At 43.7% G+C, this 22,243-nt stretch overlaps 1 protein-coding gene across 1 annotated transcript in view; it reads right to left on the bottom strand.

Moving 5' to 3' along the window:
• The window catches only part of RB1 (RB transcriptional corepressor 1), a 334,069-nt gene that overhangs the window by 211,642 nt on the left and 100,184 nt on the right, over positions 1-22,243 (bottom strand). Inside the window, exons 10-15 of the mRNA XM_075336899.1 lie at positions 13,585-13,694; positions 9,150-9,224; positions 8,855-8,942; positions 7,218-7,334; positions 3,800-3,856; positions 386-417 (exon numbers count right to left, since the gene is read on the bottom strand). Of these exons, the coding sequence (XP_075193014.1) occupies positions 386-417; positions 3,800-3,856; positions 7,218-7,334; positions 8,855-8,942; positions 9,150-9,224; positions 13,585-13,694 (479 nt within the window). The remainder of the gene's footprint in view (positions 1-385; positions 418-3,799; positions 3,857-7,217; positions 7,335-8,854; positions 8,943-9,149; positions 9,225-13,584; positions 13,695-22,243) is intronic.

Raw genomic sequence — 22,243 nt, 5'->3', positions numbered from 1 at the left:
CCACACCAGGCATCCCCGCCGATTAGGAGTTACCGGCACCGGACAGAAGTTAACGCATGCTATCGGACGCAGAAGCTCGGTCAAAACTATAGATCAGATATTGATGGCCTAGCCTAAAAATAGGACATGGTATTTTTAATCCTCCACCATACTTCTGGGCAAAAAAACCCAGTAACGCACAGCATTCTGTCTACTACTCTTTACTCTAGTGATACAATAGAAAACAGAAGGGAAAGTAGGGCTGCTAGATATACAAGGGGCAGGAAGGAGACGGCTCGTTACTGAAATGAGTGCATGTTCTCTTAAGATATCGAAAAACCACTTCTACAATTTCCCCGCTGCCTAAAAATACTTTTTTTTTTACTTCGGACTTTGAAGAACAAACCTGAAGTTGTGCACAGACAAACGCTCTTCTTCCTGAAAAAGACAAAATATTATAGAAAACAGCTTGAACTTTAAAACACAAAACCAGAGTTCGACTAAAATCACAAAAGGAATTGTTCAAAGCAAAACTTGTAGTTTTGTAAAGCAGATAACGGGAAGCCAGGTCTGGCCAGCAGTCCGGTCAGCTGCAATTCTTCTGTAAGAACTTCCTACAGGAGATCATTTGTAACTCAACAATGTACGACTGTAGTGACAAAAAAGAATAACAACAAAAAAACAAAACAGAAAGTCATATAAACACATGTGTGGTGTGCCATCCTTCCTGGGGTTTTATGGTTCTATGACAGAATACAGACCACAGCAGACCAGGCTGTCATTGACGAAGCGGAGCAGAGACCATGCTGGATTACTGTGCCACACTTAGGGCTCAGGCAGCGCGGGCTCTGGTGGGTGATATGTGCCCGGGGTCACGGGCTACACTGGACTAACCTCCCTATCACTATGACCCAAAATGGAGAAACGTGTCGGCACTGCAGTCACGGCAGCATCTTTCACAACAGCCACTGTAAAAGTGATTGTCTACTACGGATTCCACTTATTTCCCCCAGCTAAAATAAAAGACCCTGTACTCGCCTCCCGCTTTGGGGCTGTTCCAGTGCTTTCGGTAAATTGCAGTTCGGGGCTCACGTGACATTGTGATGTCATGTGAGCCCCATGTCCAATCACCACGACTCTCGCCCCACCTCCAGGTTAAATGAGTTAAAAAACATGAAGTAACGAATGCACACCAGTTGCCAATCACTTCTTGTTGACCGCTCATTTGGTCTGAAGGCATGACAGAGAGAAGTGATTGAATGTGGGGCTCATGTGACATCACAATCTCATGTAAGCCCTGAGCCACAATTACTGACAATACTGGAACAGCCACAGAATGGGAGACGAGTACAGGGTCTTTTATTTTAACTGGGGGAAACGTGGAATCAGAAGAGGTTGTCCTAGTAGTGGAAAACCCCTTTAACACTAGAAGTCCCAGGAATTTCGAGCTCCATAGGGTTCCAATGGTAGAAATGTTAAATGGCCCCTCTCTGGGACTTCTAGTGTTAAGTCTCCTTTCTGGACAACTAGGACAACTGCGTGAATAATGCCCCCAGTAAAGTGGAGCCTGATTACAGATTTATACCTAAAAAAAAAAAAATCAATGCTCGGCAACACTAAGCCCATACTACTGCAGTTGTAATATTACAGTGAACTATAATGTTCTGCTATCACCTTCCTGTGTGCTTGGATGGAGGAGCTGTATCAAAATACTAAAAGAGAGGAGACAGTGTTGCTTTGTAAGGCAACGTGCACACGTCAACAATTTGCAGAAAATTTGGGACACAACTCAACGTGGGCACATAGCCTTAGGCCATGTGCCCACGAGAAAATGTACCTGCGGAATTTTCTGCAGGTGTTTCCGCAGGTTCACGCAGCAGCTCCCCGGAATCTGCAGCTATCAGTTATTGCGAATTTCAGACGGAATTGTTGCGGTAAATCTGCGGAAAATGTGCAGAATTCAAGCGTTATTCCTACGGATTTCCCCCCCTGTATCTCCATAGTAGAAAGGCAGGAATTCCACAGGAAAATCCACATTAATAATTGACATGCAGTTCTTTGCGGCTGCAGGAAATCCGCAGCATTTTCCGCAGGTGCAAATTCCACAGCATTGAAACAGCACTGCGCAAATCCCATAGGATAACATGGGGAGTGTCTGTACTTGCGAAACCTGTGGATTTATCTGGAAAATCTAGAAAATCTGCAGGTTTTCTGCAGTAAAATCTGTAGGTATTTTTTCCCGTGGGCACAGGGCTTTAAGGGGAAAAATCAGTGAAAGGACACAGTGCTGGGCTCATTTCAGCCATGTGACCAGATGTTCAGAAGACTGTTTATGTACACAGCTTCTAAACTTCGGGTCATGCGCAGGGCAAAACGAGGCGGCCAAAATTAACTGCGCGCATGCGTGAGATTTCCAGCAGCTGGAGGTGACACCAGCTTGTAGAAATTATGTTATCACACCCACAGGGGAACAATAACTCGGAAAGAGGGCAGAAAACTCTGGGGAAAAAATGCCCCTGAGACAAGTCAAGGCCCTCATTACCATAGGGAAGTGAGGTTTAAAAGTTGTTTTTTAAGCATTCATATTTGTGAATACCACTACACAGGGCTGGTTAGGGAGGGAATTTGGGGCATACAGTCATGGCTTGGAGGGCATAGGGGACCTGAGAGGTTCCCTTTAAGCTTCCAATATGGTGTGTCCACAGAAGATATTTCTGGTGAAGAATTTCCGCACTAAAAAAAAAAATGTGCAGCAGCAAAATATACATCAAATGAAGCAGATATCCCACATATTTGAGCAATTCCAGGGTAAATTGACAGGATGCAGATGTGACGTCGTCCATGCTGCTCTATTTATGCAGTGGATTTCCTATGCAGCGTGTGGATGAGATTTCAGAAAATCCCACCCACACCACAGGTACTGTTATACACGGTGGATTTCAGATCTGGATACAGCCAGTGAGAACAAACTGTTAGGCTATGTGCCCACGGGGACAGTGTCCTGCGGATATATCCGCAAGAGCTCCCAGGAAACCGCAGCACAACTTTTGTCTGTTTCCATGCTGCGGAATGTCCTGCGGATATGCTGTGGGCATTCTGCATTGAGGATACAGTACCATGGCTTCAGCACTGCATCCTCAATGCAGAACAAGTGCTGCAGTGATCGGGTGTTCATACTTACCTCCATCACGCAGCACCTCGCTTTCCGGCGGCCGTGTCACTCTGTCAGCGTCTGCAGGAGAAGGTGGGCGGGCCTGAACTAGCTCCGGCTGTTACATGACCGGAACTCGTGCAGGCCCCGCCCACCTCTTCCTTCCTGTACCTGGATTCACCGCGCTCCTGTACACCGAACGGAGAAAGTGACTCCGGTGAGACAGGTAAGTATATGGGACCCTGTGGAGAAATCCGCAGGAATAATTGACATGCTGCTGATTTTTCTGCAGGGAAATCCGCATTATTTCCGCTGCGGAAAAATCTGCAGCGTGGGCACAGCAGTTCCCAAATGCCATAGAAATGGCTGGGGAGTAGCTGTGCTGCAGATTGTTGAAAAATTCCGTGCATTTTCCGCAGCGTGGGCACATAGCCTTATACTGCATTCTCTAGGTTTGGGGAAACAATAAAACATGTCAACAAAAAGTCTTCCTAAAACACCACTGAAATGTATTTTTTAAGATACAGAGAATGGCTTTTGCACTGTGGTTTTGCACACATTCACTCATGTGGTTATTCTTTTCAGAGAGAAACATGTAGGAAAACAGAGCAGTTGGAAAACCTTTTTTGTTAGTGATTGTGCACAAACCTATGTATATTCAACACTTACAGATTTCAACATGGATTCCATAACACGATAATGCAAACGCACTCCAAGCTTGTATCTCTGTAATAGAGAGAAAGAAATACAGTAAGTAATATAAAAAATTGTGATCCGGCAGAAATTCACCAAAGTGAATATATAGATTAAATAAATTAAAAAAAAAAGGCAAATGTAGATTATTAGCGATTGGCTGCTAGCAAAATTGACAATCACTTGAAATTTTTGGTTTCCTCATTAAAATAAATAAAGAAAAGCTGCAACATGGTAATGGCAGAACTCCTAACACATTCCAAGCCACTGTAGAAGTCATTAGGGGCCAAAAGGTGCCATTTGGATTGGCACTGCACCATGGCGTTCATTAAAGGGAACCTGTCAGGTGCAATATATACCCAGAACCACGAGCAGTTCTGGGTGCATATTGCTAGTCCCTGCCTAACTGTCCCTGTATATACTAGCATAGATAAAGAGATCTGCAGAAAAAGCACCGTATTTTTCGGACTATAAGACGCACCCTGGTTTTAGAGCAGGAAAATAAAATTTTAAGCAAAAAAATTGAGTCATGACACACTGTTATGGAGCGAGGATCTGCAGCTGACACTGTTATGGGGGTAATGTCTCCATATTCTCTACTAAGGTACCCCAGCCTGGTAATGATCCTCATGCCTTGTATATACAGTATATGTCCCTCATCCTGCTATATACCCCATCCTGGCATATGGCCCCCATCCTGCTATATACGGTAACCCATCCTGGCATATGGTCCCATCTTGCTATATACCCCCATCCTGCTCATATACCCCCTCCCTGCTCATATACCCCCATGCTGCTCAAAATATACCCCCATCCTGCTCAAAATATACCCCCATCCTGCTCATAATATACCCCCATCCTGCTCATAATATACCCCCATCCTGGTATACGGCCCGCATCCTGTGGCACATAAAAAAAAAAATAAATGTTCATACTCACCTTACCTCACTCCCTGCAGCATCGCTCCTCCTCCCGTCTGTGTCAGCGGCAGCGCCGCTGAGTGGAGCCGTCCCCGTTCTCCTGCAGCATTGCGATGTCGTCCTGTGCCAGCGGCGGCTGCGTGTGGACATGTGCGCACAGCGATTATGTCATCGCTGTGCGCGCCACTAGTTTCCACTCAGCGGCCGCCGCTGGCACAGGAGGACATCGCAATGCTGCAACGCTGACACAGACGGGAGGAGCGATGCTGCAGGAGAACGGGGATGGCTCCACTCAGCGGCCGCCGGCAACCAGGAGGAGATCGCGGTGCTGCAGGGGAACGGTGACAGGTGAATATACTGATTCACTGCACCCCGCGCTGATGATGATGTGCGGGGTGCAGTGAATACAGCCGCACATGATCACTCCAGGCTGCAGTTGCCAGGGGTGATCATGCGGGCCTGCTGTTTATCCCTCACCCATCACCCTGCCCACCTGTCAGCGCCTGCTTCAGCCCTGAGAGAAGGGCGGGAGGATGCAGTGCATATTAAATGAGCGGGTCCACGTGGTCATGGCAGGCGCTGCTACTGCCTGCTCGTGCCCCCCCGATGACCCGCACCACCACAGCACCCTCATTCCCGGCCCTATATTTAGACCATAAGATGCACCACCCACTTTCCCCCAACATTTGGGGGGAAAAAAGTGCGTCTTATGGTCCGAAAAATATGGTATTTGTAAAGATCTTTTATCTTATGCTAATGAGCAAGGTTATGCTAGTGAGCGAGGGGACTAGTCCCAAGGGTATTATATCCCCCCGACTAGTCCACCCTCTCAGCATGTTAGCATGCCCACAGGGGTGTACTAACATGCTATTCAATGCCGTGTCACCAGCGGAGCCGCGCGTACCTGTGTTCGCTGTGACCGCGTTTCTGAATGCCCGGTACTTCCAGTCATGCGCAGTAGTCTCTGACTCTCTGAAGCCAGGACGCGTACACCCGGCTTCATAGTGCGCATGACCGGAAGTGCCCGGCATTCAGAAGCGCAGTCACTACTAACACAGGAACGAGCGGCTCCGCTGGTGATGCTGCATTGAATAACATGTTAGTACACCCCTGTGGGTGTAATAATATGCTAAGGCGGTGGACTATTCGGGGGATATAACACCCTTGGGACTAGTCCCCACGCTCATTAGCATAACATAAAAGATCTTTAGAAATACTTTTTCTAAAGATCTCTTTATCTATGCTAGTGTATACAGGACAGTTAGGCAGGGATTACTAATATGCACCCAGAACTGCTTGTGGTTCTGGGTGCATATTGCACCGGACAGGTTCCCTTTAAAAATACAGAAACCATGATAACAGTGAAACAAAATACAGGCAAAAAAACTAACCCAATCCTAATTAAAAGTCCATCACCTTAGGTCATAAATGCCACAATGCAGCTGATCCTCCACACTGCCATAAATATCATTAAAAATGGGAAAATAACACATCAAGTCTTTTCAAATATTTCTTTTATCAAGTCAAACATCAATCCTTCCATTCAAGGCCAAGAATAATTTCATAAAAAAGAAAATAATCACCATGATGAACAAAGTCCATAATCTTCAGCATAGATGTCGGTGTAGACCAGGGTTCCCCAACTCCAGTCCTCGAGGGCCGCCAACAGTGCATGTTTTCAGGATTTCCTTAGCATTGCATGGGTGTTGGAATCATAAACTGTGCAGGTGATTAAATTATCACATGTGCAATACTAAGGAAATCCTGAAAACATGCACTGTTGGCGGCCCTTGAGGACTGGAATTGGGGACCCATGGTGTAGACAGACCATAGGCTGAGAATATACATACAGAAACGCTGTCTGATGAGCTGAGGGTCTGCATCTGTGTCAACATTTTGGCAGTTCTCTTCTGTTCTCAAGCTTTCCGGTGCTTGAGAAAAGGAGAGGACCCCTGAAAGTTCGCTGCAGGTGCAGACCCTCGGCTCATCAGACAGTCTCTGCCTCTCCGGATCTATATTCTCAGAGTATGGTCTTCCTACACCAAAATATATGCTGAAGATTATGGACTTTGTTCACGGTGGAGCGTATTAGTTTTTCTATAAAATTATTCTTGGCCTTGATATTTGATTTCATTGATAAAAGGAACATTTAAAAGGACTTGGTGTTATTTGACGCTTTCCCATTTAGGGAGACAAAATAAAAATGATATGAAAAAAAAAAAAGAAAGAAAAAAAAAAAAAGAAAAGAAATGATGTCTGTCACATACAACAGGTCTCTATTTGCATATACAATAGAGGCAGTGGCTACCACCTCTAAACTGCCAAAACATCACAATCTGATAAGGATGATAAGGATGGGTTATTTCTTCTATTTTTTAATTGGATTCTCAATTAGAAATACTACATTATTCACCTAGAGCCACCATTGAGTCTTAAATTTAGCAATATGAGCATCTTAATTTAGGATTTATTACCAGGAATCCAATTTCGGCAAAGGCTTGTCCTACTGCACTTGCAAATCTTTCTCGAAACTTTAGGCCCAAGGATTCCACTCTTCTAGTTATCATGGCCTTTGGATTTAGTGTGCAATTCTGTAATGAACACAATTGGAATTATAGTATCACAAGTTGGACAAACTAGAACTGTATGATCCATTTTATTTGGTGGAGATTATTTTTGTTGACTTCAATGGACAAAAAAGGGTGTATAATATATACGACAGATATTAAAGCATATCTACTGAGGGTAAAAGAGTAAAAAAAGAAAAAGGCCTTTATAAAATTTGCCAACACTTAAGGTTCCCAATTATGCTCTTTTTGGATGCAATATACACAACTGGAACAAGTAATGCACCATATAAAAAAAAGGGAAAAACCTCTTCATTGTACAGCAGAACGCCATACAGAAAGTAGTGGCCGTCGGGTATTGAAGCTTTGGCCTACTCAATGGGTCTGTCCTGCAGATAGGTGATAAATGTCAACTGTGATGAAACCCTTTTAAGCCTTTGTGCAAAAAAGTGTTGGAAAAGTGGGAGTGCAACTCATTTTCTGCCACTTTAAAGGGAATGTGTTATCAGAAAATTACGCATTGATTTCGTGGAAGTCTTGCGCATGCGCACAGCTCCTTTTGGCCACGTCAGTGCGCCTTTGAAGCCAGCTCATGTACACGTCCTCTGAACTTCCGGTCATGCGTAGTGTGTCTAATGAGGCCGAGAAGCGTCCACCCTACTTCTGAGGCACACAGATAGGGCCGAAATGAGCAGCGCGCATGTGTGAGATTTTCATTAGTTGGTGGTGACACCGGCTCATGGAAATCATGTTATAACACCAACATGGCGTGATAACATGGAAAAAGGGTCAACTAGTCTGGGGAACTAACGCTCCTTCAACTAGTCAAGGCTCTAATTAGCATGGGGAAAGCGAGGTTTATAAGTAGAGTTGAGTGAGTACCTAACTATTCGTACTTGCTATGCTCATAACGAATACGGTCTAATATTCGCGTATTTGTTCCGAACAGTGTGTGCAATGCAAGTCAATGGGGAAAAACTCACAATGTAACGAGTAACCTGAATGCTGCCCTATTCGTGCGAATAGTTCAAAATTCGGGTTACTAGATACACTACATGTATCCCCCATTGACTTGCATTGCACACGCTATTCAGAACAAATATGCGAGTATTAGACAGTATTCGTTATGAGCATAGCAAGTACGAATAGTTAGGTACTCACTCAACTCTATTTATAAGTCTTTTTTTAAACATTTATATTAGTGAATAGCATTATATAGGGCTGGTTAGGGAGTGAATTTGGGCATCAGGTATAAAAGCCATGGGGGATCTGATAAGTTTCCTTTAATTTTTTTGCAGTACAGATTTGCGAACTGAAAAAATAAATAAAAAGACAGCATTAACCATAAAAGTTAATTAACCAATATGTATAATATATATATATATATATATATATATATATATATATATATATATATATATATATATATATACACACATACATACATATATACACACATTTATATATACACACACATACATACATATATACACACACATACACACACACACACACTATATATATTGTATACCATAATAACATACCTCAAAGTAATAGTTAAGAATTTCTGATGGTTCATCACTTGCAGTATATAGAATATTCATCAGCTGGTTGATAGTGTTCATTGCAGCTCTATTTTTTTTTTTTATAGGTCACAAATATGGGGGAAAAAAAGATTAAATAAAGTGGATATTGTGGAAAAAATACAAATAATGGTAACTTGCTGCATGAACTGATAACTACAATGTTTGACAACAAACAGACTATTTTTTTCAGTAAAATTTCAATTTTGAGAATAAAACAAAATACTTCTAGCGCTTTATAGGTGCATATTCTCACCTAACGGGTGTCTGTGGGGGAATCAGACGAGCTTCTTCTGAATTATTCTTTTGAGGTGTCCTCTCCTGCTCCAAACTGGACGAAGAATATAAATAGATTGTTTCAATGTTTGACAGTAAAGGTCGCTTCACACGCAACAACATCGCTAACGAGACATCGTTGGGGTCACAGAATTCATGACGCACATCCGGCCTTGTTACGTGTGACACCTACGAGCGACCGCTAGCGATCAAAATTACTCACCTAATCGTTGATACGACGTTCATTTTCCAAATAACGTTGCAGGTGCTGGACGCAGGTTGTTCTTCATTCCTGAGGCAGCAGGAATGACGAACAACAGCGTTCCTGCGTCCTCCGGCAAAGAGGTGGGCGTGTCGTTAATGTGGCTGGTCTCCGCCCCTCCGCTTCTATTAGCGGTCTGCTGTTTGACGTCGCTGTGACAGCCCATGAACCTCCACCTTAAAAAAAAAAAAGAGGTTTTCGCCGCCCACAGTGACGTCGCTAGGATGGTAGTATGTGTGGCGCGTCCAAGCAATATTGTTCGCCACGAGCAGCGATTTGCCCGTAACGTACAAACGACGGAGGCGGATGCGATCACTAGCGATGTCGCAGCGTGTAAAGCGCCCTTTAGTATAATTTTCAAATTAGTTTGACAATTAGAGGTGACTGGATGTCTAAAGCCGGTGTTTTACACTGTACACAAACCTTCAGCTAAAGCATTGATGGATTAAACTGTAACTGCAATAGTACACTTAATCACAGAATGGTATTGTTGGAAGAGACCTCAAGGGCAATCGGGTCCAACTCGCTGCGAGTGCAGGTTTTCCTGAATCATTACTTATTATACAACAATGGTATTCAGCATGTGCATTTACAATTTCTTCCTTCCTGATGGCTGATGTAGCATAGCACACTTGGTTACAAAGCATACATTTTAACTCCTTAAAAGGTGTTGTTCAGTACTTTACACTGATCGCCTATTCTTTGGATAGGTTATCAATATCAAATTGGTGGGGTTGCGACCCCCTCCATGCCGCATCAAATCAGCTGTCCATTGTGCCAGCCAGATGTGATTGATTGTGGAGCAGAACAGTATAAGTCCTGTATCTGTATAATGACTGGGGCTGGGTAATGAAAATTTGCCCCTATTCAAATGAATAGGACTGGATCTGCAGTACCCGCTTCAGCCACTTTGCAGGTGATTGAGATGTGCTGTTCCACTACACACCATATCATATCTGACCGCCACGGGCACCAAGAAGAGCTGATCGTTGGGGGAGCCGGGTGTCTCACCCGCACCATGAGCTGTGTGATTTCAGATGTCAGAAACCGCAAAACAGCCAGCTCTGTAAAGGAGTTAGGCTATGTTCACACGCAGCAACTTTGTCAGTGCATTTTAAGTGCATCTAAAATGCACCAAAAACGCAATGAGTTTTTACCGAGTTTTTGACGCGTTTTACCACATTTTCCCAATGCGTTTTTTTAAGTCAAGTATATTGACTGGAAGGGCTCACAAACGTAAAAATGCAAAAAGAATTGACATGCTGCATCTTGAAAACCACAGCCAAGATCCAGCCAACAAAAGATGCCCAGTGTGGACAGCAACATAGAAATCTCATAGACTTTGCTGGGGGAAGGAAATGCATGCATATGGGTGCATCTTTGTGACCTCAAAAAAGCACCAAAAACGCAGCAAAAGATTCCCTGTGTGACCATAGCCTTACATAGACACATCAGCAGCAAGATTGATATGACATTTTTGAATGAACATTAGTATTTAGGACAATGCTTAAAAAATGTTAGCACAGAAGTGACTAAACTTCCCGATCAAAGTAAATCTCAACAGGGATGTTTAACACATATTACATTTGCTTCAAAGAGTCTAAGTGCTGTTCCGTCATATTAGAATAATGGCAGGGATTCTACGGCTCATAAGGTAAACTATAAAAAGGGAATTGACGGGACTAATAAAGTTAACATTGACAAGATGTTACATTTTATGCAATTGCAAACTAGTCAAAGGCTAAGCAGAAATACCACATGTCACTGATTACATCAGGAGGCAAAAAGTGCCCTTGTGCCCTCAGAACGTTTATGGGAAACATGAAACTGTGCTAATGTCTGCTAAAAGCCCAGAAGCTAGGGGGTTAAGGATGCTTGGCATATCTCTGTAGAAGTATGGTCTGTCTGAAAAACCTCAAAATCTAAATAATGTGTTTTCCATTAAAAAATAACAAGTGCATTTGTCTAAATGCTATGCAAATAGACATCTCAGGTAATTTACGTTCTTTATTAGTCTTTCAATAATTCTGTCATTGATAAAGATCACCTATAGTGGATAGCATGGTCATCAAAAGGATCTCCCATACAGGCATTGGGGTGGTGCTTTAAATCTAAGTCCCATACCTCTGTATTATACTCGCCCTCCGGCATCTTCACCTTTTACAGACACCGCTCCGGTCCCCTGGCGCCATGTTGTGACTAACTTCTGACTGGCCGCAAGTTAAATCACAAGCTCTCAATGCAAGTCTATGACAGCCAGAACGAGGCTCTGGTAGACTTCTATTGAGCTCTTACCTCCGGCTTGCTCCATGAAACTCGAGCAGCTGGCAGGTCACAAACTGCCGGAGACTGACAAGAAATAGATGAAGACAGCGGAGGGTGTGTATAGGAATAGGGGTAGGGGACTGACTTAAAGCATTAATCCAGCGGGAAAATGAAAAAAAAAATGGCTGTAGTGGTGCTTTAAAGTTAATCTATCAGCGGATACATGCTGCCTAATCCATGGCAGCATGCATCAGGCACTTGCTGAATAATTTCCGCCAGGTATGCTTGTCTGAAGCACTGCAGCTTTTCAGAGACAAATATACTTTAACCTCTTCATGATACATGAAGTAATGAGTACGTCATGGATTGTGTGAGGTTAATCCCCGCTGTCTGCCGTGGGCAGATCCGTGCACATATCAGCTGATTTCAACAGCTGAGATGTGTGCCTGCCAGGCGTGAGTGGAATCATGTTCCACCCGCGCCTATTAACCTCTTACATCTCGATGTCAACATCTGACAGCAAGATGTATCAGCACGCTGCCATAAGCATAACTCACCCAGCGCCATCGGAGGTCTTGTGATGTGATCACATGACTTCCAGTGGTTGCCATGGCAGCACATAGTCATGTGATGACTCCTGTAGCTATCATGAGTCACTTTCTCTCACTGCCGGAAGAAGGCAGTGTGTGAGAGGAGAGCTATTTTTCTCCAGATCTCAGCTGTGTAGCTATGATCTGGAGAAATGGAACAACAATTAGACTGCTGATCATTATAGTTCCCTAGGGGACCTAGAAAAAAAAAAAAATAAAGGTAAAAAAAAAGTTAAAAAAAATTAAAAAAAAAAACCCTAAAAGTTCAAATCACCCACCACCAATTCAGCTGATTGAAAATTATGTTTTTTGGTCGCCGCAAATTTTGCGCAAAATGCAATAACAGGCGATCAAAATGTAGCATCTGTGCAAAAATGGTACCGTTACAAACGTCAGGTCAAGACGCAAAAAATAAGCCATCACTGAGCCATAGATCCCGAAAAATAATAACGTTACGGGTTTTGGAAAGGGCGCAAAAAGTGCGCCACTTTTTTTGGACATGCTTGTGAATTTTTTTTAACCCCTTAGCTAAAAGGTAACCTATACATGTTTGGTGTATACAAACTCGTACCGACCTGAGATATCACACCAACACATCAATTTTATCATATCTTGAACATGGTGAATAAAATATCCCAAAAACTATTGTGCACTTTTTTTTTGCAGTTTTTCCACACTTGAATTTTTTTTGCTGTTTTCCAGTACATTATATGGTAAAACTTATGGTTTCATTTAAAACTACAACTCGTCCCGCAAAAAACAAACCCTTATATGGCAAGATTGATGAAAAAATAAAAAAGTTACGGCTCTCGGAAGAAGGAGAGGGAAAAAAAAAAAAAAAAAAAGAAAAAAAAAAAAAACGGAAAAATGCCCGGTTAACAGCCGCCGGGCACCGAAGCTGCCCTGGAGACTAGTTGAACAAGTGTAAAAAAAAAAAAAAAACACAAAGTCCGCAGCACCTATGGTCAAAGGCTGCCCGTGTATGCAAACATATCATAGGTTAAAAGGATGATAGGGTCCCGATGAGTGAAAAAAATGCTTTCAGTCCTTCTTTATTCCATCAAGTGTGAATAACGAGTAGCAATGTTTCGACCGGTTGGTCTTTGTCATCCTTTTAACCTATAGTTGGACAGACTGTCCCCAGTGTCTTCTCACAGCCCACTTCCCTAGATTGTCACGTGTCTGCCTATACAAGTGCATAGTAGTATAATTATTTTTTTTTTAGTAATGTAACATATTTTAATGTATTCAAAGACACAAGTAAAAAAAACAAACAAAAAACGATAAAAACCATTTACCTTCCACGGAAATCAACTTTCATCGTACTGTCATTCTCCAAAAACAGTCTTTCATCTATATCTTTGTTTCTCTGATAAAGTTCTTCATACTGTTGTGAGATCACATTAACCTAAAGCACAATGTTATTATTACGCATTGAACTAAACACATTTGTCACGCTCAACAATAGAAATTGGTGAAACTAACATTTTACACAGTTAGATGGACGTAAGTTTTGGTTGTTTTTTTCTTTAACAAAAAGTTAATCTATCATTACAAAATAAATGCACAGGAGCTCAGTGCACCCTTGGCGTGGCCACACAGTGCACAGAACATACACATCGACTTGTTTTACATATATCTCAGTTCTCCTTTGAGTCCTGTAAAGTCAGATCTGTCAATCAAGGAAAAGGGGGCGGAGTAAATATAAAACAAGTAGGTGGGAAGGTGCACTGACCTGTTCGGCCACACCCAGGGTGCACGGTTTGAAAAATCATTTTATACTGGAAAACTCCCTTTTAGAATTGACAACCAAATTCATGAAACGGTTTTAGGTTTTACGTATCAACATATACACATAAAAGCTGGCAGACTTCACAGCTTCTACTTTTTCAAATGTTTTATTTTGTTTTACAATAACTCCAAGAATAAAACCTCATATACAACTTCAATATTTTTTACAGATCATGCCGTAACGCTCATAAAAGGGTACAATGGTATAGGATAGCAATACTAAAGTATATAATTTAAAAAAATAAACAAAACCCCACAAGGGTGGGGGAGGGGTGCACACAGTGAAGAGGGAGGGGCCAAGGAGTGATATAAATGTGATGTATTACAGCATATAATTAACCAAAGGATGGACTAGTACATGACAAGTGTGGACATAAATGCGTTATCCAGGGGTCCAGATTCAGAAAAATTAAGCCAAAGTCTAATTTAAGATTCTTGTGAGCTGCTCATTGTCATCTATCAGGGTTGAAATTGCGAGAATAGTATGTATGGGTTGTTTTTTTTTTTCGATACATGGGCTATTCTTTGTTTTGATGATAAAAAAAGCAAGGCAGTCCAAGTGAGTGTGGATGATTTATGATCGATTGTTCTCAGTGAGAGAAACAAAATTATAGTTTTGTAGTTGTGAAACCTTTTAATGGCTAACTAAAAGAAAATAGGATGTTACAAAAGCAAGCTTTCGAGACATCTCAGGTCCCTTCATCAGGCATGGTATGACAAAATATCTGAAGAAACACAAATATATGCACAGAGCAGAGGGGTGGTATAATAAAAGACATTTAAATAAACAAACACTAAGCTTAAGGCTGGGGCCACACGGGGACTACTGCGATCCCCTTGCATGAGACTCGGCTCATGCTGGCAGTACAGCAGAGCCGAGTGTCATGCGTGTGTCCTTGCAACTGAGGTCCGTTCGTGCGAGCAGACCTCAGCTGCGGGGGGCGGGCCGGCACTCAGGAGGGGAGGGAGGGATTTCTCTCCCTCTCTCCTGCATAGTCGGCTATTGCCATTCTCGCACTGCACTAGCGGTACACCGGTGTACCGCGAGTGCAGTGCGATTTTTCTCTCACCCCATTCACTTGAATGGGTGCGAGAGAAAGAGTCTCGGCTTACAATCGCAGCATGCTGCGATTGTTTTCTCGGTCCGATTAGGGCTGAGAAAATAATCGCTCATGTGTGCTGACACACAGGCTAGAATTGGTCCGAGGGGAATGCGATGTTTTATCGCACTCCACTCGCACTGTTTTTCTCGCCGTGTGGCTTAGGCCTAAGGCCACGTCTCACTAAGCGACATCACTAGCGACATCGCTGCTGAGTCACGGTTTTTGTGACGCAACAGCGATCTTGCTAGCGATGTTGCTGTGTGTGACATCCAGCAAAGACCTGGCCCCCTGCTGTGAGGTCGCCGGTCGTTGCTGAATGTCCTGGACCATTTTTTGGTTGTTGCTCTCCCGCTGTGAAGCACACATCTCTGTGTTTGACAGCGAGAGAGCAACAATCTGAATGTGCAGGGAGCTGGCTTCTGCGGACGGTGGTAACCAAGATACACATCGGGTAACCAAGCAAAGCGCTTTGCTTGGTCACCCGATATTTACCTTGGTTACCAGTGTCCGCAGCTTCTAGAAGCCGGCTCCCTGCTCCCTGCACACGTAGCCAAGGTACACATCGGGTAACTAAAAGCAAAGCGCTTTGCATAGTAACCCGATGTGTACTATGGTTACCAAGCACAGCGTCGTTATACGGGTCGCTGGTGGCTGATCTCTGATCGCTGTGGAGATCTGCCTGATTGACAGATCACCAGCGACCATGTAGCGACGCTCCAGCGATCCCTGCCAGGTCAGATCGCTGAAGCGTCGCTAAGTGTGACGGTACCTTAAGAGAGGGAATCCTTAATTAGCTTTGATTAATGGTGTGAAAGTTTTATTGTCCCAATATCCATGTAGGATCAGAGGCCTGGTGCCCTCACAGTCTCTGAGCAGACCCCTCAGATTTTGCATAGAGTCATAAATCCTCCTGACAGATTGAGTCCTGGGTTTACAGAGTCAAGCATTGTAATGAATTTGTGTTCCCCGCGATGATTCTGTGATCTGAAGTTGCCTTTAAATATGACAACTTTCATATGGTTTATGTTGTGTCCTGGAGTACAGAAATGTTTGGCTACAGGTAATTGGACTTTTTTGTCTGTAATTGTGTGGCGGTGAGATCTCATTCTTGCGCTCAGTCTCTGCCCTGTTTCTCCAACATAGAGACGCTCAATAGGACATATAGTGCACAGGATTAAGTACACCACATTGGAGGAGGAACAAGTGAATGTCCCAGGAATCTTGTTTCTCTCACTGAGAGCAATCAATCATTTTTCAACTGGCTAACACGGTACCAAAACTTTTTTCTTTTAACTGGATGATTTATGGTACAACAAGGGTTTCCAGGGATCTCTAAAAAGGGGGGGTATGAAAAAGGGTACAGGCTACATTATAGCCATGAAACCAAAAGCAAGAAACATGGAAGCAAATCAACCACACAGGCAACATACTGCCATTGTAAGCATAACCCAAAAGCAACTTGCAGGATAGCCCAGGACTATATGTGCTGTTCACGCAGGAACCATTTAACAGTGCATGCGGATTCCAACACATTAAAATATATGGAGAAAACCACATCTCCTGCATTAGTCCAGGAAGCATGTACCCACTAAGTCCGTCTCCCATCTGCTACCATATCTGTGCATGGTGGATAACGCTGTTTAACAGTGAATACATAATGGATATTAAATATTTGGTTTGTAGAAATAATTGGCAGATACGCTAACACAACGAAAAAGTATAAACAGCGCCGAAACAAGGCAGGCAGCTTGGCCAATGCTTTATTTACAGATGCCTGAAGAAGAGAGAGAGAAATACTCAATCCTAAGACTTCAAAGAAAACAAGATCAAAGAAAAGAATAAATGATGGGCTTTCTCAAAGCTATTCGCTCACCACCACGAGAAGGCAGTGTAATCATCTATACCACGTAGGAAGGCTCTATTATGCAATAGGAACTGAAAAGGGAGATAAGGTGACGCAAATTTGTACTAAACATGACTGAACCCCAGACCGTTAAGGCATGAAGAATCAAAGAGCTCAATGTAGTAGGTCTGAGCTTAGAGGGTCCACAATAAGGAATGGGCAGTGTGGAAACATTGGGAATTTCTAGAAAGGCCCACAGGTACAGATCAGCGGGTGAGTATAATGTGGAATGTTGTGACTGCCTGATAACAGCATGAAAAATTTGGCACTCCAAGTCCACCGTCATGTTTATACCACGTCAGTGTGTTGAGGGGAATACTGTGGTCACCCAACCTTTCACATTTAGGAAGTGAGTAGTTTTTGCAGCGTGCGTAACAAACATGCAGGGACCAACCCAATGTTACATGTGTTACTACCATAGGTGAGGCTGCAAGACACCATGTCTGGTCAAGGCATAATCCAAGATCCCGTTTTGGAGGGGTTCGGACATGAACACCAACAGAGCCATTGAATATAGGGTCCAAACACTTTATGAACATGGCCTTAGGAGAATATTAAAATATATAGAACAATTTAGCTGACTCAATCTGAACATGTTTATAGGATGGACAGACTAGACTTGTTCAGAAAGCTATAAAAGGGGATATCCACTTAAAATAACAGGAAGGGTGAACATTTCACACCTGTACACTCTCCTTACTCATTTTGTTGAACGCCTCATTAAGTAACATCACACAATCTTGTGAAGGAAGTCTGGTGCGGGTCTAGCAGCTTGTAAAGGCAAGTCCATGCACTTCTGACGAGTCCTAACAATACTCCTGACATATAACTACCCATCCCTGTTCCCTCCCTTCTCACAGTCCCAGAGCACAGCAGAAGACAACTAATCCTGACCTTCAATCAGATCTCAGTCAGAAGCTGCAATGAGGTGTCTAAGTCTACGATTTACACTTTCAATACATTTACACAAAGTTTTGAGACATTTGCTGACAAATTCAATATTTGAGGCAAGACTAAAGGGGGCTTTACACGCTACGATATCGCTAATGCGAACTCGTTGGGGTCACGGAATTGGTGACGCACATCCGGCCGCATTAGCGATGCCGTTGCGTGTGACACCTATGAGCGATTTTGCATCGTCGCAAAAACGTGCAAAATCGCTCATCAGTGACATGGGGGTCCATTCTCAAATATCGTTACTGCAGCAGTAACGAAGTTGTTCCTCGTTCCTGAGGCAGCACACATCGCTCCGTGTGACACCGCAGGAACGAGGAAGCTCTCCTTACCTGCCTCCCAGCCGCTATGCGGAAGGAAGGAGGTGGGCGGGATGTTACGTCCCACTCATCTCCACCCCTCCACTTCTATTGGGCGGTGGTTCAGTGATGTCGCTGTGACGCTGAACGAACCGCCCCCTTAGAAAGGAGATGGTTCGCCGGTCACAGCGACGTCGCCGGGCAGGTAAATACGTGTGACATGTCCGGGCGATGTTGTGCGGCACGGGCAGCGATTTGCCAGTGTCGCACAACAGATGGGGGCGGGTACCCACGCTAGCGATATCAGTAAAGTGGATTCGAACATGAAAGATGATTGAAAGAAAGACTAAATGTGTTCAGTCAGGCTCCATGCTATTCTAACACAGTGGCTATTAATGCATTTGCAGCTTGCTCTGATTGAGGTTTTATAAGAATTTTTCCAGAGACGCTGATAAGTCATTGGTGTAAATTCACAGATTTGTTGCAGAAATTTTTTATGCTTGCTGCATCAACAAAAGCAACAAGCGAACCCGTACTGTACAGTTCGGGGTGTGAGTTGAATACCTTGTGTTTAGTGCTGAACCCCAAACAAAGACTTTTGACTATAAGTCCAATTCCTGTTTGGGTTTGTCACCCGCATAAAGCTTGTTGAAAAGTTGCAGAGCAGCTAATAAGCAAGCTTTTAAGCTCTGGGCTCCTGCCATATTTTGATAGCCAGCGCGGTAAAACTACAGCTGCAGTCCCCACTTGTGAGCTTAAAAGGTGGTGTCACAAACAGCGACGACATCGCAGCAAAGTAGCCATTTTCTATGACGTAGCAACGACCTCAAAAGCGACGTCGCTGTGTGTGACACATAACGATCAGACCCCTGCTGCGAGATCGCTGCTCGCTCCTGAATGTTCCAGGTCATTTTTTGATCGCTGCTATCCCGCTGCGCCATGATCATAAACTCAGCATCCTTGTGTTTGACACCGCAGCAGCGACGGTCGCGACGACGCTGAAGGCAGTGACGTAGGACTGAAGGCAGGAAAAGAACGTGTTTTTGTGGTGTATTTTGCAACGCCCCTACGACTCAGATTGGTGGTTACAACAGCGTTCCGATTGGGTAACTTGCCGAAGGCGTTACAGTGATTTCATTCTTTAAGTTCCATTCTTTGTTCCATGTAGTAGATTCTCTGTCTAGTGTCGCTAGTGTGTCGTTCTTTGTGGATCTGAATGAAATGAAATAGAATGAATGAAAGCACTACTGCGTCTTCCTTTGTTTGGCACGGTCACCCAATCAGGCGCCGCTGTAGCAATCATCAATAGGAACAGAGGGGCGTGAAAAGAGGCAACGCAAAACATGTCTAGGGGTAAACACCACGCCTCTATCAAGGTCTGAGTCGTCGCATAGCGACGCGTGTGACACCACACAACGACCGTCGAGGTCGCTATGATCGCTGCTCCGTCGCTGCTTAAAATGACATGTTTGACAGCTTACTAGCGATCATCTAAGGTCGCTGTTACGTCACAGGAAATGATGACGTAACAGCGACGTTGTTGTCGTTGTGTGTGAACCCAGCTTTACTATGGTTGGATATCAAAATGGAGAGGGGAAGGGGGGTAGAGTTTTGGGTCCCCCCTATTTTTGATATACAGCCACGGTAAAGCAGACAGAAGGGGTCTGGTATTATCAGGCTGTATTGGCCCCCTCAGCCTAAAAATACCATCCCGCAGCTACCCAGAATTGTCAGATGCGCTCTCCAGACAGGAGCATGCAGCTGCATAGAAATACATGCAGCTGCATGCTCCTGTTCAGAGAGCGATAGATTGTGCCGGGTGACCAGAGTCAATTCATGCGCGAGCCACTCACAACTGTAACAATGAGAGCAGCGGGGAAGCCCGAATGTGACTTCCAGTGAACCGAGAGACGTCAGCTGCACACAGCCGTGCTCCCCCCGCTGCTGTGTTTCCTGAAGCCTGTGGAGAACAGACATGTTTTCGCTCTCTCTTCAGGCTCTGGATGTAATAGTACTAGGATCATCGTGGGAATTTGTATGAATTATGTCGGATCTGAATGGGTGTTTTGGGGGTTAATAAAGGGGTGAAAGAGGGTGTGTGTATTTTATTTCAAATAAAGATTTTTTTTCGATGTTTGTGTTTTATTTATTTTCATTTACAGGATTAGTAATGGAGTGGTGAAGAGTAGAAAAGCCTCATAGTCCCCTCCCATTACTAATATAGGGCTTGATGGCAACTGTGAAATCATGGCTGTCATTAACCTTTTATATTACACCAATCGCCACTGCAACAGCGCAATCAGGATGAGCCAGGTTATGCCCGCAATTGGCACATCTAGGTAATGGAACAATTATGGGCAGCTGCGGGCTGCTATATATAGGCTAGGGAAGGGAAGGGGGGGGGGGGGGCAATAACCATGGCGTCTCCCATCCAGATAATACCAGCCTCCACCTGGCTGCTTTACTTTGGCCGGATATAAAAATATGGGGGACTTTAAGTTTTTGGGGTATTTTCTTCCCTCTACACTCACAGGTGGGGACTGCAGCCTGCTGTTGTAGTTTTACCTGCGCTGGGTATCATAATATGGCGGGAGCCTACGTCATTTTCTATTTATTTCTTCTTACACTACTATACAGCAAACTGACTGCAACCAATGACAGATGCGGACGCAAGATGGCGGGCATGTATAGCAGTCTGCAACCGATCACAGACACTGGCACAGAGGGTGTACGAGGGAAGCAGTGAATACTCAAACCTTATTTAGCGGGCCTAGAAGAGAGCCTGACTGCAGTGTGATCCTTCGGGAAATACAATATATATACCTATTCTGCTCTTACTACCTATTCAACTTCCTCCTAGCGCTTACTACAGCCAATTTACAGCCCCGAATGACTAGTCCCCATTGACTTGTATGGGGTAAAGTTCCATGTCAAGTTCGCTCGCCGATCCCGATTTTTTTCCCCTCGTGCCAGTTGGGCGAACCCGATTATCCACGGGTTCACTCATCACATCACGCAACAATACTATTAAAAAGTGTGGAACACATTCGGCCTTGCAGAAATTTTTCCAACACATCACACATTTCAGGCATATCAAGTGACAAGGCCACAAAATGTTAATTATAATTTAGAACCCAACTACTAATCCCAAAGAGATTCACTCTGCCTTGGCCCCAATGATGCTTGCACATTCATGATCACTCCTCAGTGGAACTAAAAATAAGTTGCAGAGAGTAGAGCAGCACAGTGTAAGATTGCAGATGTGGGTGCAGGCCTCAGGACCCTGGTTAGTAATTTACAATGTATATTTATATATTAAAAAATAAAAAAAAGGGGCAGCACTTGTCCTTTTTTTTATATTAAATCACCCCCAATGTTTTTTGTTGTTTTTTTTTTTAAATACAGCAATGAGCAGCACTAACTTTTTTTTTTTTAAACAAAAAATAAAAACAAGACTTGATATGTTTAGGTGAATGCAGGAAATACCTTAGGTTTCAGTCATAGGGGCAGCACTATACCTGGGATCAGTCACAGTCACTCAAGATCAGGCATGTTTCCTTTTTTTTTTAACTAGGTCACGCCCCCAGCATTGTAATTGATCACACCACAGGTCCTTCAACATCACTTCTCTGCTGAGTTCTGCCCATTACGGTCACATATTCATGACATTAGCACAGGTCCTTCATCACCAGTTCTTCAATGCTAAGCTCCAATGCTCAACATTAGAAAAGTGGTTATGCAGGACCTGTGCTGATGTCACGATCATGTGACCATAATGGGCGGAGCTCAGCAGAGAAGTGATGTTGAAGGACCTGTGGTGCAATCAATTAGATTTTAGCGGAAATGTGAACTTAGCCTATCAGTCACAATCCGCTGCTCCTGTAAACAACGGAATCCGTTTAGCGGA

This window comes from Anomaloglossus baeobatrachus, chromosome 2, assembly GCF_048569485.1.
Source record: "Anomaloglossus baeobatrachus isolate aAnoBae1 chromosome 2, aAnoBae1.hap1, whole genome shotgun sequence".
Lineage (NCBI taxonomy): Eukaryota > Metazoa > Chordata > Amphibia > Anura > Aromobatidae > Anomaloglossus > Anomaloglossus baeobatrachus.
Note: the sequence above shows the minus strand (reverse complement) of the source record. Positions and strands in the feature narration are given on the sequence as shown.